At 40.3% G+C, this 16,431-nt stretch overlaps 1 protein-coding gene across 4 annotated transcripts; it reads left to right on the top strand.

Annotated features, from left to right (window-relative positions):
* Window positions 1-1,991: 1,991 nt before the first annotated feature.
* On the top strand, window positions 1,992-13,176 carry LOC139620811 (dysbindin-like). 4 transcript variants are annotated; one of them, XM_071476722.1, is made up of 4 exons: window positions 1,992-2,464; window positions 9,704-9,853; window positions 10,159-10,308; window positions 11,576-13,176. In XM_071476722.1, the coding sequence occupies exons 1-4, from the start codon at window positions 2,422-2,424 to the stop codon at window positions 11,869-11,871; spliced, it is 639 nt and encodes a 212-aa protein (XP_071332823.1). In that variant the 5' UTR covers window positions 1,992-2,421; the 3' UTR covers window positions 11,872-13,176. The 4 variants fall into 4 exon arrangements, with proteins under 4 accessions (XP_071332823.1, XP_071332826.1, XP_071332824.1 ...); XM_071476725.1 differs by lacking the exon at window positions 1,992-2,464 and adding an exon at window positions 9,335-9,432; XM_071476723.1 differs by lacking the exon at window positions 1,992-2,464 and adding an exon at window positions 9,440-9,589.
* Window positions 13,177-16,431: the final 3,255 nt, after the last annotated feature.

Below are 16,431 nucleotides of genomic sequence, written 5' to 3' on the forward strand. Positions count from 1 at the left end.
AAGGTGACATATGGTGACAAAGTTTGCGCTAAAATGTAATACACAATCTTCACCAGCAGATGTCGATGTTTACTCACCAGTGAAGTTAATGTAAGGAATCTTTGAAATGTACAGCTATGATCTCTACAGTGGCTGAGGTGTTGGCACATCCAGTGACAGGGAAAGTGTTCTCTCACATCTTTGAGAAATAAATCATAGTGTTAGACTATAAAAGGAACACAGCTGACTTGTGGGGCCTATCAAAACAGATTGCCTGTGAAGTTGTGCTGCTGAAAGAATATATTAAGCATCTCTGAGTCAACAGGTGACCACAGCATCAGAACGTAACCGAACAGGCCATGAATCATATCTTGTTGTACTTCTCCGTCTTACTATCTTATGTATCCTGCAATAGGTTTTCCATGACATTAGTGGTTAGACTTGGAGCGGTAATCTCCCAGCTGAAGGGTGATGTAATTGCCTGTTAGAAGCCTCTTATTAGGGAAGGGGCAGTCAGGACCTGCAAGAATCCAGGATGCTAAGTGCCTATTAACCCCCCACGTGTGACAGTTAGTGTGTGTATTTGCCCAAGTGCGTGTAGTTGTGGGAGTATGTGTGTTTTTAATGAGGTGTTCATATGCGTGTGTGTGTGTCTGTGTGCATGCTGTTGTTCAGGCTTGCATTAAAAAACCTCTTTAACAAAGATCACAAACAGAATCTGATCTGATTTGCAAAAAGCAAGTCAACTCAGTGTAAAGAATTGATATAATTTCCTTTACTAAATTTTCCAACTTGCATGCAAAATAAATAAATAAATAAGAATAAAATAAATAAAAAATGAACTGAACCACAAATCTCTGCAGACCTACTAAATACCACAAAGGATCATGTTTGGAAATATCAGCGACAGAAGTACCTTCTGTTGTTATTAATACATAATTAATGTCTTAACTTTCTAATAAGTCCAAATATTATCAGGCCATTAATAAAAGTCAATGGTGTCTCACCTTTTAATTAGCTGACAAGTCTGTAGATGTAAATGTTGATAAGTAGTCCAGAAGCTCCGCTGCTCTTTTCCAAGCTAAGTGGTTAAACTTTCCATTAGGCAGGATGATGCTGGAGGAGAATTTACAGCAGCCAAATTGACTATGTTTAACTTGTGATGTCAAATGATGTTAACTGCCTATTATTAATCTATAATAAATAATGATGATAATGATAAGTGATTTGTAAATGATTAAAGTAGAAGACCAGGATATTACAGATCAGTCAGTTTAGTCATCATAGAGAATCATACTCAGCCTGTAAGAAGAGCTATATCATGTCTTCTGTGGCTCTGGCAACAGCCCCTCATGATGTCATCAGGGTTATTTCAGTTTAGACTTGGGAGAAAACACATGTAAATTGTGGGCATTATCCAGATGGAGGATGTGATCTACTTGTGACTTGTGAATTCCTGAACTTTATATAAATGCAATAATAAATTCTTAAAATATTGTTTGATAAAGCCCATAAACCTTTTTGAAATGATGTGATAATGTTAAAATATAATGAAAAGATGCATAAACAAAGATGCATAAACAAACATAGAGAAATGGTCAGTTAACATAACACTACACAAGATGATGTAACACAAAAAAAATTACATAGTATAGATTTTGTGAACTATAACATGAAGTAGGTGATAACAGTCAGTCATGTACATTTCCTTTTTTTTTCCTGTTACACTGAGAGAGACTATAGTGATTTACTGATATGCAGAACCTCTTCTCTTATCACAGTTCACTTCTCAAGCTTTCATCTTACTACAAAGCGAATAAATAAATAAATAAATAACATAAAGAGAAGCCGTGATGGTTGAGATGGGAGGGGTTTAATCCTGGTATATTCCTCAAGATTATGTAAAAAGCCTATACACCTCCTGATCCAGTTGACCCCCTCGTTGTCATCAGTTGGTACAGGCCACAGTGCCGTAGCCCACTATCACCCCCCCCCACCGTCCCTAAGCTGCACAGCTCCCTACAACTTAACTGAGCCTGTCTGACAGAGAGAGCAAGACAGCTTGTGTATGTGTGTGTGTGTGTCTGTGTGTGTGAGACACAGAGAGGCGAGATGAGAGTGTGAAGCAGTGAGAGGGAAAACCTAGAAAGAACAGCAAAGGCAGTCAGAAAGGGAGGAGGACATCAGCCAACACAGCAAAAAAAAAGGCAGAGCAGAGTAGAAAAAAGAAAGGAGAAGAGAAAAGGGGAGGGAGAGAAAGGGTCCTGTAAATCTGCTGTCTTTGATGGGTCTGGTACCAAAGTCAAGAGCTGCGATGACTAGATGACCATCCACTACACACACCAGCATCCTGTCCCGGAGCCTTGACAGGAGGGGACGAGAAAAATCCCCACACACTTTAAGGCAAACACTCTCTTCAACCAATCCCACATCCACTGGATCATGTCGTCTACTGGGTCAACCTACCACAACAAGCGACTGGCATGTAAGTAACCAACAGTGTACGAGTTAACAGAATTGTAGCTGAAGAGAACGTGGCACTAAGAAGACTTGCAGTACTGTAGTGTACATTGCAACTTTATGTCCTCTGCAGGAAATTACTCCACACTTGATGTGCTCTTCTGTCAGTTCTGGGCAGTAATTGATCCCAATCATTTCTACAGCATAGTCTCTCCAGAAATTGATAGAAAATTTCAGCATATCATGAGCAAAGGAAGCTTTAATATAAAATAAGTAGTCTGGGATAAATTCCTTTGGACTGGTTGAGCTCTATATTGACTCACAACTGATCATTCAGAGCCTCACAACAAAACAGTCAACTCTTTCATGAGACGTGTCCAGTAAAGCATTAGTTAGTTTGTTGATAAGATTACAGATCAATGCGGTATGTACAGTAGGTGCTGCACGGCTGCTACATAATATTCTCTCAGCTTTTCACTGAGTTTCCTCTGAAAACTGTCCCCAAAGGATTAATTATAATATTACCAGCATATTCAGTTAATCCTTTTACATCCTTGCTCAGCCCAGAATCAACCCTCATTAGCAGTTCCTGTAGATATCTAACTGTCCGAAGCAATAATAAAAGCCTAAGGCCATCTCTTCTTAACCAAATTAGCCTGACTTCCTTGATGGTGGTGCAACACTGGTGATCTAGATGAGGTTTAATCATAGCAAAAGTGTAACCACTACTACACACTACGCCTAGAGTCTGACTAAACTAAAGAAAGAAGGTCTTTACATAGAATCAGGGAAGCAATGCTCACTGCTGCCTGCTTGCCAGAGAAACACTTTCTAACTGAACAAATGACCCCATGAGAGCAGTTTGCTCCACTTATGTGTAGAGGGAACAATCTAATGTTTTCTCATGCTACTTGCTGCTTTAATGAATAAGTTTGTGTGTGGGTGTGCTTTTGAGTTATTGTTAATGTATGCAGACTAGAGGCAGAGCCCTGCATATGAGCTCTGTGTGAACTACTGAAAGCCCTGTTTTGATTGACCTTAATGGGGAGCAGTGGGCAAGGCGGGAGGTCATCTTTGCATTTAGCCCTGAGTGAAGTGCCTTAATGGCTCCAGGAATGGGAAAGGGAATGGCCTGGGAATACACAATCTGATCAGACACTTAGAGAGTGGATGGTCAGACAAGGTTCAAGATATCATCACACCTATGGGATCATAGGAACCTGAAGATGAGGGCGATCTAATGGAACAGATCTAGACTTCAAGATAGAGAGAGGTGGAGAAGATGAAAGAGTGAGTAATCACACATATATTTAAGTAATGTGCTCATGTAATATATTGCTCCAGGCCTCAGGTTGAGCTTCCTGCAGTATGACGTAGTATGATAATGATGGTGGGTGCTGAGGCAGGAGGCGGGACATGGTATCATAAATGACGAGTCTGGATTTGTTTTCTACTACATGGCCGTGTGTTTATGGACATTTGTGTGTGTGTGTGTATGTACAGCCAGGGGAGTCGGGGAGCACAGCGGGGGAGGTGGCTGTTGTGGTGCAGTGATCTCACTCATAAATGATTTATGCTTGATGGACCGCTGTGGTTACGAGGCCGGCAGAGGAGAGTGATCTGCTCTGTAAATAACAACAGTAATACCTAAAAATGATGTGGCTCTATACTGCTGGGAGCTGGGTGACACCATCATCAGTCCCTGAGGGGAGGGGTGGAGTTTGAGATAGATGGACTGTCAAATGTGACCGGCCATGCAGCGCAACTGCCTCAGTAGCTCTGTCTCACAAACACCCGGTCTGTGTTCACTGAAAACAGAAAGATGATCATGGGATTTCTTTCCATTTGCCACAAGGGGATTGAATGCTACAGCATGTGACTCTTTGGTTCAATAGGAACATTTGTTCCCTGCTTTCAGTGCAGTTCCCAGGACTCTTGATCTATGACTGCACCATTAGAATGACACAGAGCGGCTGATGACGCATTTATTCAGAGATGAATGTTTTCATCGTAGAAAAGGTGCTGGTAATGTGGCCAAAAAGAAGACAACAGAGAGAAACAAATACACACTGCATGCTGGAGCAAAACAACCTGAGAGACTGATGTGTAATAAAAAGATTAGTGTGTATTATCAGAAGCAGTGTAGTGGAAGTGGTAAAAGGATCAGACCCTGGAAAAATAACCAGAAGGATGAAAAAATCATGTGTTTCAGCTAAACCGTCGCCTCTGACCCTGGACCACCCACCCCCTCCCCCTCAGGAACACACACAACCATCTCTACATCTTGTGTTAGATTCCCAGACATAAAGAACTGCTTATGATCGGATCAACTTCAATACAAGACTAACATTTATAACATTTATAGAGAAAGAGTCAGGATTGTTGAGAAATGTGGTCTATAAAGAGGATAAAGAATTAAGAAAAAAGAAGAGTTTTCTTGCCGTATTAAAGCCAATGAAATTGTTTCTATCCTGTGTGTGTGTGTGTTTGCCTTGACACACAGCAAACACACAATAAATGTATGGTGTAACTGCACCCTTGAATTTGTCAGTATAGGGTTATGCTGAGGCAAGCTGACGCAGTTAAGCTTTGCCTCAAATCACTGACATTACACTTACTCTACACCAGGAATAATGCACAGCAGGCTCAGGTTGCATAACACCACTTTCTTTCTTTCTTTCTTTCTTTCTTTCTTTCTTTCTTTCTTTCTTTCTTTCTTTCTTTCTTTCTATCTTACAGAGTGAGCCACCATCCTACATGCATACAAGCACATACACTACAATCAAGGCAGTAAGCTGTGTAGTCATGCACTACAGTGTAGTTGTCCCGTGTAGGGTGTGCAGTTGAAGGATTGTGCCGGTATTGTGTAACAGTAAGCCCCAGGTAATTATGGCTCAGTGTGGACTAAGATGGAGCATGGATTTCAGGGTAGGGGGCATAGGTCCTGTCACAGATCACAAGTGTCATGGAATTTCGTCAGGGTAGCTCTCAAAATACTGTGAAGCTTAACCAGGTTAGTGGCCTACAACGTTTTTCTTTCTGTCTCCATGCAGACTAAAGTCATCCCTCTTATGTTTTTCCAGGTGAACAAAGCTAGCATCTCTGTTGAGGGAGCTAGAGTACAGACTTCAGTATTACTGTGCTTGAGCACAAAGTCTACCACCACCAAAACCACCACCTTTGAAGTTTGTATCTCAAAAATATCAAGAGGGGAAAAGGTCAAAACAGCTGTCCTTTCAAAAAGCTACTTTGATGGCAGCTGAGAAACAAGCTCTCATTTGCCTGGAAATATTCCCCATATTTGCACTCCACTCATATTAACCAAATTCTTGAATATTTACAGTTTTAGTAGTGTTTTTATTTCTCCACGCCGAAACCTATGAATGAGGCTGTATGTGATACTCCCACCTTAGGAGGCCTTTGTAGCCTCTTCAAAACCAAAACCACAAGAGCAATGATGTAAAGAATGGACAGCTTTGATGTAAGCCACAAACGTTAGCATGTCTAGCTAACTTGTGTATATTTTTGGGGGGTACAGGTTCCTGTCAGAAACCCACAGTCAGTCCAGAAAAAGGATGTAACTGTAACTGACGCTGATGTTTCTATAGGCCAAATTTTTCACAACCAAAGTTGAAAAAAAGCCACGACTTGCCATTCTGCTGGCAACACATCCACTGATGCAAATACAAATAGGTGGTCCCTGAACTGAGACTCAAGTTCTAATTCCTGGATCGTGTTATGCAGTGGTAAGGGTAAAAACACTTCTACTGTGTCCCAGGGTAATCATCAGCAAAATGAGTTTGAGCTGTGGGACACTGTCAGAGCCAGTTTTTGTACCGAGCAGTTGTACTGAATTATTAATTATGTCTTTCTTTTCGGATAATATTGTTTTTGCTGCCCATCAGCGGTTGTAACAAATTCATGATGTGGTTTAGTTCAGTGTCAGTAGTCGTAGACACACAATACATTTGGCAAATCAGCATGGAACCAGCAGATTGGAGGCCTGGTCCTTTTGTCCTATCCTTTCCCTCTTCTTCTTTTATAAGCTCTGTCTTCTAATATCCTGAAGCCAACACTTTCTTTACAAAGCAGCAGTCAGCCATCACAGCTGTTCTCTGTTCATTGACCCACCCATAGTAAATCGTTTCCATGTGACCTGCGTTTCATAGCCTAGATAAGGGTAAAGCACCAGCTTAAGAACTGCATGGGTCACCCTGTTTAACACCAGGACAATTTCATCACTTTGCGCTTACTGACCCTTGTACAAGCTTTTCTGGAACTTCACTGTCACTCTTGTGCTGGCAGTCAGTGATCACACTTACAGTTAATTATTATGCAACAAAACTCTTTTTTTCCCTTTGGACTGCCTCTGGAAGACTTAAACTAACGTACAAGTAAAGAGCACATAACATTGGATTTAAGATTGAAAGTGGAAAAAAAAAAACAGCCATGTAAGGATCATTGGCTGTTAATAACCCCTGTCAAAAGCAAGGGATTCCCCTGTGGAATGAACACCATCTGGGTCTCTCACAGAGCATGGTAGTAAAGTAACTGCAGCCAGTTTGCATGGGGACCTCCTACATGTCTTCCACAGCAGGGTGGCAGAAAACTCTGAGGTTATCTGGATGAGTCAGCCTTTTACATACATGGTTTTCTCCCACGCAAGGGCAGACAGATGGAGATATGAAGCTGTGCGTGGGTTGGACGTGTCCACTGGCTATCTCAACCTCTGTAGTGAAATATGACTTTAAGATGAAGAGACAAGGGAAAAAAGGAGGAGGAGAGAGAGAGAGAGAGAGAGAGAGAGAGAGAGAGAGAGAGAGAGAGACCCATACAGCCACCAGGCAAAACTGAAGTTTATGTAAGCTGTGTAGTTTCATCATCATCATCATCAGGAGCCTCATCATTGCTCTGATAGCCTTATTTGTCTCAAGCGTCCGGCTGCTGTAAAATGTTGACTGCTGAATGATCATGGAGTAGTAGCAGGAGGCAACAAGGCGACAGGCTGAAGCCGTTGGTCTCATGAGTAACTGACACTGTTCTTCTTGCTGTGTGTTGTCTTGCTGGACTGATGGGAAATGGCACGGCCACTGGTGTGTTCACATTTCTGGGGGTGTGGGCTCCTGGTGGCAGGAGTCAGTCGATTCAGTTTTCTCTTTTTGACTATTTCAAGTGTGTTTATAAGGACACACACATAGACGACAAATCGACAAACCATCACAGAGTAAGGTGTTGGGCCGGCATGAGCCTTCACTTGGGGTTTTGATGATGATGATGGAGAATCGCTGGTGGATTACTTCTTTTATGTTGCAATCTGTCATTGTGGCAAAAGATAAAATAACTGCAGCCTTGATAACTTTCCAGAGATGTAAACTTGAGTCATAAACTGCTGTGCATCATTTTGGCATCTGATAAGCCTTTAAACACTGATAACTGTTATTTACGCCAAACCATTCTTGCCACTCATTTATATTTGTCTTTCCTCCGCAGTAATTTGTCACTCGTGTCACAGCACGCTGCAGGAATTACTAGGATATGTTGGATATACCTCATCTAGTCCATGTTGTTCTATTCAGAGCAGGAATAAAGGAAGCAAAATTCACCAGAAATCTTTTTGACCCAAGCAGTGGTTGTGCAATCACTGCACCCAGCTTCTCTAGTTAGATATATTAATGGCATTTGCATTATTTGCATTCATGTCTGGATAATGGCTTATATTTAACAACACTGTAAGCTTTATGTCATTGACTGTGATCCCAGTTACTTCACCAGCTGTTATCACCACATATCAGTCTGAACCACAGAGTGGTTTCCTGTCTCCACAGACAGCTTGACTGACAGACTAAAGTGCTGTTGTTAGTGCATGACAGTGGACACACACACCCCTGCAGGGCTGTGGAAGAATGACTGATAGACTGACTAGAAATGGGTCTCCAGAAGTGGAGCTGTCTGAAGAGGAAGGCTGGGTGACACAGATGCGTTGCTGTGTTTGTTTTCAAACAGGAGAAAAGCAGCGTTGACGAGGTCTGCATGGAGATGAAGTGAAGTGAATGTTGTTACTGTGCATGACAGATCCATCTGCTACCATCCTGTAAACATGTTAGTCATGGAAGACTGTTACACTTTACACACAATGGGTGATAAAATGAGCATGAACTAAATAGCACAAAAGCATGAATGCATAAGCACACATACTGTTTATGTGAACATGCTCACACTCACAGATTCATACATACACACACACACACACACACACAGCCATAGAAACACTGGTGACATGAGTCAAAGTGTCAGCTCATGGAGCCCAGTGGGAGAAGACACAATGTGTGCTGTGGTTGCAGTGAGGTTATACAACCAGTGCTGGTCAGCTGGGTGGAGGTCAATGCTGGAGGCAGACCTAAGGACAGATGCTCTCTTGATTTTCATGTCTGTATTTTCATATACTGACAAAACAAAACAAAACAGAAAAAACAAACAAAAGAAAACCCCCCAAAAAACACAACATGTAGCTAGATAGTGGATCTTCAGAGATTTGCAAAGTTTGCAATGTGAGTCAACAAACACCAAGAAAGGAGTAACTGCAGCTGAAAAATAGTGCTTACGTAATCTGCACATGTGTGCGAATACCATGCAGAGATATTAGCATAAAAATGATGGGTTATGGGCAATTTCCCACAAATGATTACTTTGAAATATTGAAGCAGCAGGTATTCATGCAAATGTTTGAATAATCACATAGCTAATGTGATGCCATTTGTTTCAAACTGCATGTGAGTGTGATCACCACCAGAGGTCAGGCTAATCTCATCAGAAGGTTTTCTTTGCCTTGTGAAAAGTCACAGAGAGGAAACAGAAACTTGACAACACCTGAATACTTGATAAATATTCAGTTGACTGTTTGGCATTGTGGAACGCTGATTGTGGGATATGACAGGACTTGTTCATTCTTAACAGCTTCCAGAGAATTCACCGACTTGTTTTTTTATAAATGAAGTATGTTTCCACGCTTTGCAGCAGCTTCACAGCTCAAGTGTTCAAATCAAAACTGTTTTTATTTTTTAAAAACATCCTTGTGCATGACTTTATTGGCTGTAGACAGCAGAGAGGTGACAGGAATTGAAGGGGAGATAGATGGGGAATGGTAGGCAGAGTAAGTCAGGTCATTATTATCCCAGAAGAGAGAATACACAACACATTAAAAGATAGTTTTAGTTAATATTTGTATGTTTTTTTTGTCTCTGTGTGTGTGTGTTTTGTTGGTCAGCGGAGACAGACAACTCTCAGAGGGTGTTAGACAATGACTCTGCCCAGCACCTGAAGATGAGGGAGAGACAGCGCTTTTTTGAAGAGGTCTACCAGCATGATGTAGACAACTACTTGCCCTCTGCTCACCTGCAGATTGACTGCAGGAAACGTGAGTAACTGTCGTCTTCCATGGCTTTCCGTCCTGGTGGCATAAATACGACGATTAATTAAATGAAAAGTGGCTGTAAAATGTTTTTACAGTTATAGCCAACAGTTTAACTTTTGCCCTCTTTGCTCTGAAAGAACGGGATTTAGCAAAGTATTTACATGTTTAAAATACATTAATAGCTATAAAAGACACTGTTTATGAATGTAATTTAGGCAGATTACAACATTATCAAAGATATTCAGCTGACAAGGACTCACAATTTGTGTGTATTTGTGTTATAAATGCTGCTCTGCCCATATACACAGCTCCCATGGGCAGCATCTCATCTATGGAAGTGAATGTGGATGTCTTGGAGCAGATGGACCTGATGGACATATCTGACCAGGAGGCTCTCGACGTGTTTCTTAACTCAGGCTCTGGAGCAGACGAGGGAGCACTGGCATCCCCACTTCCAGGTGCACTGACTGGCTCTAAGCCACACGCGACCTTCTGCCATTAGCGTTTTAAAGATGGGCCTAATATCTATGTCTGAAGTTATTTTCCTCACTTAAAATTGACACGTGATGGGAGGTTTAAAAAGGTCCTGGTTGAAATTATCAATTGCATCCTATAAAGAGTGTGTAAAGAATTACTGAAACTATTAATTCTAGTGATCTCTATATTCTACTTGCTAATGGAAAAAAAATTTAAAATTTTATCTAATCTAGGTTTTTACTTTGGTTTTATGAGACCGTGAGACCCGCAAGTCAGCTTTGCTAATTTGCACTTGCAGGTTTGTTTGTTCAGCAACAAACGTTTTAGGTTTACGACTTTTGCAGGTTGCGCCAGTAAAGAAATCCCCAGACAACTTGGATGTGAAAATTACAGATGTTCCCACAGGTTGAGAATGTATATGCAGTTTTTGCAATATAGGAACTCAGAAAATCAACACATGAGAGTCTTCTGCAAAACATCTCCAAAACTGAACTGAAAGGACATAAATGTACCTTTTCAGTTGATTTTTACATTGACAATGCTTACAATTGCATCTCCATACAGAATGTAATATATGACATATATGTCCCTATGTCAAGAATTGTGTTGTCATATAGAGTATGTTACTTATATATTACCACATATATACATCCCCTGGATATATGAAGATATAAGTTAATAACATATATGAAATATCCATAGTAAAATTTGTGTATGTACATATATTAAAAAATATCAATAGGATGAAAGTTTTTTTTTTTTTGGTATAACATGTTGTGACCATAACAATAAATAGTTAATTAATATCACGTTTATTAAAACAATATACAGATAACATTTTTACATTGAGAGGCTTTGGGATGGATATATATTATGGATATATGTCTACAAAATAAGCATACATACATAAATATACATACTTGTATGGGCTAGACATATATGTCAATGTATGAAATTGTTTCAATTTCTGGTATCTTTCATATATAATTCTTACATATGTGCTTTTATTTTATATGTACATATATGTCATATACTGAAATTCAGTATAAGTACATGCAGTATATTACATTTGCATATGGGTATAAATGCAGAAATTGGAAATACAAAGTCATCTTTCTGGGTGTTTTAAAATTTACAGTATTTGCATGACTCACCTAAGTACATTTTATGCATGGGGAACACTGAGTAATGCACCATGCTTAAATGACAGGATAGGTGCCAACATGTCCTAACAGCATTTGTTTACAGAGTGTGAGGAAGAAGACGAAGAAGAGGAGAATGAAGATGCAGAGATAGTCTACAGGGAGTGTACACCTTTGAAACGGCAAAATGAGGTTTGCCGTGGCACAAAGTCTCGCATGTCCTCTACATCGTCTGGTTCCAGTGACACCAGCGGGGCGGGAGTCGACACACCTGTGATCCAGTCGGACGATGAAGAAGTCCATGCCGACACGCTGCTGCTGACCTCTGTTCCCCAAACCAGGGATGAAGAAACAGAGGACGAGGATGAGGAGGAAAGATGTCTTGCAACTAAATCTTCATAAACACTGAATTTTATTATCTGTAGAGATACACAGAGAGGGCAAAGGAGCCTGAGATCTCCCTCTCTCGCTCTACATTTGCATTCCTTTCTTTTGGTGAGAACCCTAGCATGGTTGACCTGGCTATGATTTGATGTGTCTTTTTGAATGTTTGAATGTTTGAATGTTTTCCTTGGATTTTTCTTTACAACTTAAAATCTCCTCTATTTTTCCTAATTCCTATTTTTCCTAGTATCTATTAACTACTCAATGTTTATTGGAGCTCTGGGCAAAAATGTGCTTATATTTTATGCAAACCATACAAGCATATCATTCCCATGCACTAACATGTTGTGGCTGGGATAAAATGACTGTCAGTTGAAGTCTCCTAGTGCCAGAAGGAAACCTCCCATCTTGTGAACTGAAAGCACAGGTCCTGAGCAGCCATGAGGAACGGGACGGTTGGAGTGCAAAAAACAGAGGGAAATCATACTGAACAAATCCAGACCTGTGCAAAGAAAAGGAAAATTCATGGCATCTTTAAAAGAAAACAATGAAACCTTTTTAACTTTTACTACACCTGAAATTTGAGTACCTTGGATTTCTCTTGGGTTTATCGGCGTTTAGATTACAATAGAGAGCATCCAACTCACGAGAGCTACCAGATCTCCTTATGAATACAACATGATCCACATCAAACCGTGGTGAGCTGTTCAGCCTATTTTTCCTCAGTTATGCTTTGCCTTTTTTGTCTGCTGGGTGAGAATTTCTTTTGAATGAGCATTCAAAACAATAAGACTTCAAACTGACAGCTCTTGACTGCACGGCTGAAAGGGCCACATGTGACGTGTTATCGTGCGTCTTCATCTTGTGTTTTCAGAAGATCACCATGAGGCAGAAATGAGGCACAGTGAGCTAAACCCAAGAAAAGGTTGAATTCCTCAGTCATCGATTTGTGCATGTGCAAACTATTCATAGTATCATGAATGGAAATGTGTTTGTCACTGCATGCCATTTTGTTGTGACTATGTTATATAATTTCAATTCTGTAACTACAACAAGTTTCATTACTGAACTATGCAGGCAACACCTGTACCCAAAACAAAGTCATGCCTCTCACCCACATGAGAACTGATCACATAAAAAGTGAGAGATTTGTTTGTTTCTGTGCACAGTGCTTAATATGTGTCTGTTTGTATGGTGTGTCAGTATATGAGTGTGTGGATGTGGTTGGTCTACATTACAAAACAAGCTTTTGTCAGTCATGATGTGTATCTATTTGAACATCTTGCTATGAGCTGAGAAAAAATAAACCAGAGGGTAAGTTAACCTGTGTTGTCTGTGTTTCATTTGCAGTTCTCTTTCAGCTTTTCTCATAGGGGCACATTCTGCAGTTGTTTCACCACCCTTCAGACACGAGGACTGCTCTTGCTCTGCTGTTTCTGAACCTCTCTCCGACTAATAAAACATAACGAAGGAATGCTGAACATGTTGGCAACAACTTTTACAGTGTTTAAGAGGTCTGCATAGGCAACCATATGTTTAAAGGATAGGCTATTCTTCCTGTTCAGACTGGATGTTAAGAGGGAAACCCACACAAGAAAGACCGCAAAGAGACCCACAAATTTTAGCTCAGAATGAGGACTGTGGTCCCCGATTCCTTACACTGAAATCACTTTAAGTACAGGCATCTACTCAGAGCCAGTACAGACAGGATGAATAAAGCAAATCTTGTTTCAGTGTTCTTATTGAGGACTGGTAGTTGTTTTAAAATATCGTAAATATGTTATGCAACATGTACCAAATCTGTATAATTGTGTGCAAGGGTGGAAAGGGATGTACAATATTGACTGAGGCATACTGGTCATTGTTCTCTCCTCCCTTGTCCATTTAGATTTCTAGTTCTACTAGTTCAACAAGTTGGCATGTTGTTTACCCTAAGTTGTCTTCAAGTGCAGTTCCTTAGAAGTCATTTCCTGGTTTATTTTTACTTTTCCAAAATTATATATGTTGTAATGTATTATAATAAAATCCTCTCTATCCACTCCATCATTATTCTTTTTATGTGCTGACCCCTAAAGTTAACCAACCTGTCATCCCTAAATTTAGGGTTTTCTGGCCCATTTCAACGCATTTCTAGGGTTCAGAGATTTCAGATCCAGGCATATTTTCTCCCTCAGGTCAATCTTTGCCTAAAGAATATTTTTGTCTTTACTCTTGCCCGAACTTTCAGAACACCAAATGCTTTGTCTCTGACCACATCAGTATGTCAACTGATCCTCTAACTCAAATCAACCACTACTGTACTGCCTGAAGCAAATCCCTCCTCCCCCAAGCCTGAACGTAATTCCTTCAAATGAAATCAACTCTGTATGTACTTGTGCAGGGCCTCAGGGACTTTGGAAGGGAGTGCTCTAAAGAACTGTAAGAGGCACCTTCAATCAACCTTGCTCTGTTTGGTCAGAAACAAAAACAAAAAAAGCAAATGAACACAGCTGTAAGCGTTCCATTAACATCATAAAACCAAAGTCAACATTAGTTAATCCCTCTTTTCTAGCTCTACCAGTTTGTCACAACATTTTTCATCCGTTGGTATTACCTCAGTTAACTCCCTCTCTTCCTTACTGTGGTCATCAAAGCTGAAATAGAGTCTTAAATCTGCTTTCATACATCTGCTGCTTATGCCTGGGATGGCCCACCTTAAAACTGCAAAGAGACCCCACAACCTTCCACAAGGTTGAGTATGTGCAAGAAGCACCAACTGTTTCCTGCAGAAGAATTAATTTTCTTTATTTCTCATTCAGATTACTATCCAAGTGACATTTGCATATTTCTCACATGAATGTGGACAGCTTTGCCATTCACTGATTCAAAGAAAAAATTAAATAACCTGAGCCCTCTCCTGGTCCAAGACTAGTCTGGATGATCAGGGTGAAAGAGTTCAGACGCCACTGACTTCACATACCTGCTGCTGTGAGAGAGTGGGGACAAGTATTATGTACTGTGAAAGTCCCAAAATGTGGGAGGAGCAGGAACTGGGGGGCAAAATAACTCAATGAGCCACGGTGGTAAAGATATCACATAGCACAAGAGTGCCTACAGCAAGCACAAAAGCACACACACGTGCGCGCGCGCACACACACACACACACACACACACACATACACACAGTGAATTGGTCGTTAAACACTGTAGCACTCCAAAAAACCTAAGATATATATATATGACACCTTGCAGTGGGAGGCTACAACAGTTTTACATTTTTTCTCCATATATTTTCATGTATGAAAAAATGAACACTATGAGCGGACTACTTGAATGACTTGACTTGAATTATTTGAACAGCGTAAAGAAAAGATTCTGTCCCAGCCTTTTTGACCCATATAGGCAGATTCCACTATAATTATGTAATTATATGTACTCTCTGTGAGTGCTGGGTTTATGTGACTGCACCCACCCCCATTAAACATGCTGTCGGGGCAGACCAGGATGTTTAACATCTGCCACATATAAGATGCATGAAGCAGGTGATTTCACAAAAGGGCACACCTTGCTCTGGTGTCTCACTGTAAGTTCAGTAAAGTCCCTGCTGAATGTTAAGCAAGACAAGCCATTGCTCAGTTTAGTTTAGTTTAGTTTTATTTTCAACATTAGCACTAAATGTTGCAGCCCGCTTACAACTTATAAATCTTACTGATATTTGACATTTTGTGGCAACGTAGACTCCAGATCTGTTACAGCAAGCCAAACACTCCTACAATTATTTTTACTAATATTATTGTTATTATTAACATTATTATGCAAAAACTATGGTATTGATTTGAACCAAACTTGGTGGAGTGATGGAGCACAGACCAGGGAAGAGCCCATTGAATTTAGTTCCAGATCCAGTTAAAGGAGTGGATCCAGGAATGTCTTTATCATTTTCTTCAATGTGTAGGATTGTTTGGCCTTGGTAGAGGAATGCCCTCGGCAGAGTGCCATTCTAGTTATTACTATTACTATATATCTCTATGTGGAAATTGCATTGTGCTTCAATATGTTCTCTTTCCTCCTGCAATCCAAATTTTTGTATTTTTGGACTTACTCCTCACCATAGCTGCCTTGTGGTTGGGCTCTGCTGGTCTGCCATATCCTCGTAGGTTTCCAGGTTTGCTGGAACCAAGCTCCCATTGGATATCAAATCTGCCCATACCAGAACTGGCTATAAAAGGCTTAAAACTTCTCCATTCTCCACTGCCTTCATTTAACCTTACATTTTTAACTATTATTACCTGTTTTATAATCTGTGTTTTATACTGTTTTGACACTGTTTTCTTATTATGCTTTTGACATTTTTATGCTTCTTTTATTTCTGTTAAGCACATTGAATGACCTTTGTGTATGATAATGTGCTATACAAATAAGTTTGCCTTGGCCTGCCTCTGTGACCCTGTATGGGACATGAATAAATAATGGTTATAAATAAATGTTACCATACAACAAGTGATTAGTAAAGATCGTGAAAATTATTATTATGATTATTGTTTGCACTGGTTGATTGCTTGGCCTGTTTATAAACCCTTGAGGTTTTGGAAAGAGGAA

This window comes from Trachinotus anak, unplaced genomic scaffold (genome assembly GCF_046630095.1).
Source record: "Trachinotus anak isolate AG129_WGS33_773 ecotype Australia unplaced genomic scaffold, CSIRO_AGI_Tana_v1 ptg000004l, whole genome shotgun sequence".
Classification (NCBI taxonomy): Eukaryota; Metazoa; Chordata; class Actinopteri; order Carangiformes; family Carangidae; genus Trachinotus; species Trachinotus anak.

Coding starts and splice junctions, on each gene's coding strand:
- LOC139620811 (XM_071476722.1), top strand. CDS start 2,422: ATGTCGTCTACTGGGTCAACCTACCACAACAAGCGACTGGCAT. Junction 2,465..9,703: donor CCACAACAAGCGACTGGCAT/GTAAGTAACCAA, acceptor TTTGTTGGTCAG/CGGAGACAGACAACTCTCAG. Junction 9,854..10,158: donor GCAGATTGACTGCAGGAAAC/GTGAGTAACTGT, acceptor CCATATACACAG/CTCCCATGGGCAGCATCTCA.